The sequence below is a fragment of the Hippocampus comes genome, unplaced genomic scaffold (genome assembly GCF_001891065.2).
Source record: "Hippocampus comes isolate QL1 unplaced genomic scaffold, H_comes_QL1_v1.1 C16924770, whole genome shotgun sequence".
Taxonomy (NCBI): Eukaryota; Metazoa; Chordata; class Actinopteri; order Syngnathiformes; family Syngnathidae; genus Hippocampus; species Hippocampus comes.
In genome coordinates this window covers 1-1240 of record NW_017841103.1, presented here as the reverse complement: position 1 = coordinate 1240, position 1240 = coordinate 1, and the positions used below count along the sequence as shown (strand labels likewise).

At 41.5% G+C, this 1240-nt stretch overlaps 1 protein-coding gene across 1 annotated transcript; it reads right to left on the bottom strand.

Annotated features, from left to right (window-relative positions):
* Nucleotides 1-16: 16 nt before the first annotated feature.
* On the bottom strand, nt 17-934 carry LOC109509510 (zinc finger protein 652-like). Its single transcript, XM_019859349.1, has 2 exons — nt 757-934; nt 17-222 (listed from the first exon to the last, which is right to left on the bottom strand). Exons 1-2 carry the CDS (start codon nt 917-919, stop codon nt 17-19), a joined length of 369 nt encoding a protein of 122 aa, XP_019714908.1. The 5' UTR covers nt 920-934.
* Between the last annotated feature and the right edge of the window lie 306 nt (nt 935-1240).

Here is a 1240-nt window from a genome sequence, read left to right as displayed (position 1 = left end):
AAAAAAAAAAAAAAAATTAAAAATAAAAAAGGTAAAGTGGTAGAGTGTAAAAAAGGGCCATTGAGTGTGTAACTAAAACACAAAGTGTGAACTGGTGATGTCCTACCTCGCAACGGAAGGGCTTCTCTCCAGAATGCTGCAATGAGTGCACCTTGAGGGACATGCTGCGCTTGAACGACTTGCCGCAGGTCTCGCAGGTGAACGGCATGTCCTTGGTATGAGCTGTGCATGTTGACAGGTAAGAAATACAGTTTTGAAAGAGAGAAAGGGAGCGCGAGATGAAGCCAAACAACACAACAATGAACTGGATTTGAACTCGGCGTAGTACGCAAGACGTCAGTTCAGCAAGACACCTATTCAAAACTGAACAAGGGGTGACCTGAAAAAGAATCTGACAAGTTCGAGTTTCTTTTCCGTTTTAAATTACTGTCAAAAATCAATCGCCACACCATTTTTTTCACTATTCACAATGCAGCTCTTTCATTTCCGATCTCATTATTGTATCATTCGTTTTTATATTTGGTCTACTCCTCCAAATTGACTTGCGATTAATGGTGTGTGCATATTTTTTTTTACATTTGGGTTAGGAAAGTTAAAACATTTCCTAAAACATCCCAATATTTATGGACCTGACCGTTTAAGCCGCCACATTGATGATATTTGTGAGCCCATTGATGGAACTGCCCATTATACGTTAGCATTAAGCTAGTCCAACATATGTTTTATTTGTCATCTGGGCTGTCACACTTCACTCACCAACCATGTGCTTGCGGACATGGGCCATGGTGTAGAACTTTTTCTCGCAGATCTCGCACGAGAATTTCTTCTCGGCGTAGCCGTGCACAATCTTGATGTGCTCGTGCAGCGACCACAGCTTCTTGAAGGATTTGTTACAGGAGACGCACTGGAAATAACACATGAAGAAGAACAATTAAAATGGGCGATGATAAGACATACATGCAATAAGTAGGAACCGTCCCTCATTTTGTGTACTATGGATTTCCTTATCCTATACTATAGCTCCCTCTGCTGGCTGAAAACGAGTCCAACAACACATACCATTGGGGAAAACGGCAGCGCTACCACGACACACTGTACACTCGTCTGAAACCGTCCAAACATCGAGCAAACAACTTAGCCGTGAGCACACAGATGACAAAAATCTGTATTGACGTTCACAAAATATATTTAAATTGAACCAGTAGTGAAATATGTCTTAAGCCAACTGAGTGATCCTTGT

Coding starts and splice junctions, on each gene's coding strand:
- LOC109509510 (XM_019859349.1), bottom strand. CDS start 919: ATGTGTTATTTCCAGTGCGTCTCCTGTAACAAATCCTTCAAGAAGCTG. Junction 223..756: donor TGTCCGCAAGCACATGGTTG/GTGAGTGAAGTG, acceptor CAACATGCACAG/CTCATACCAAGGACATGCCG.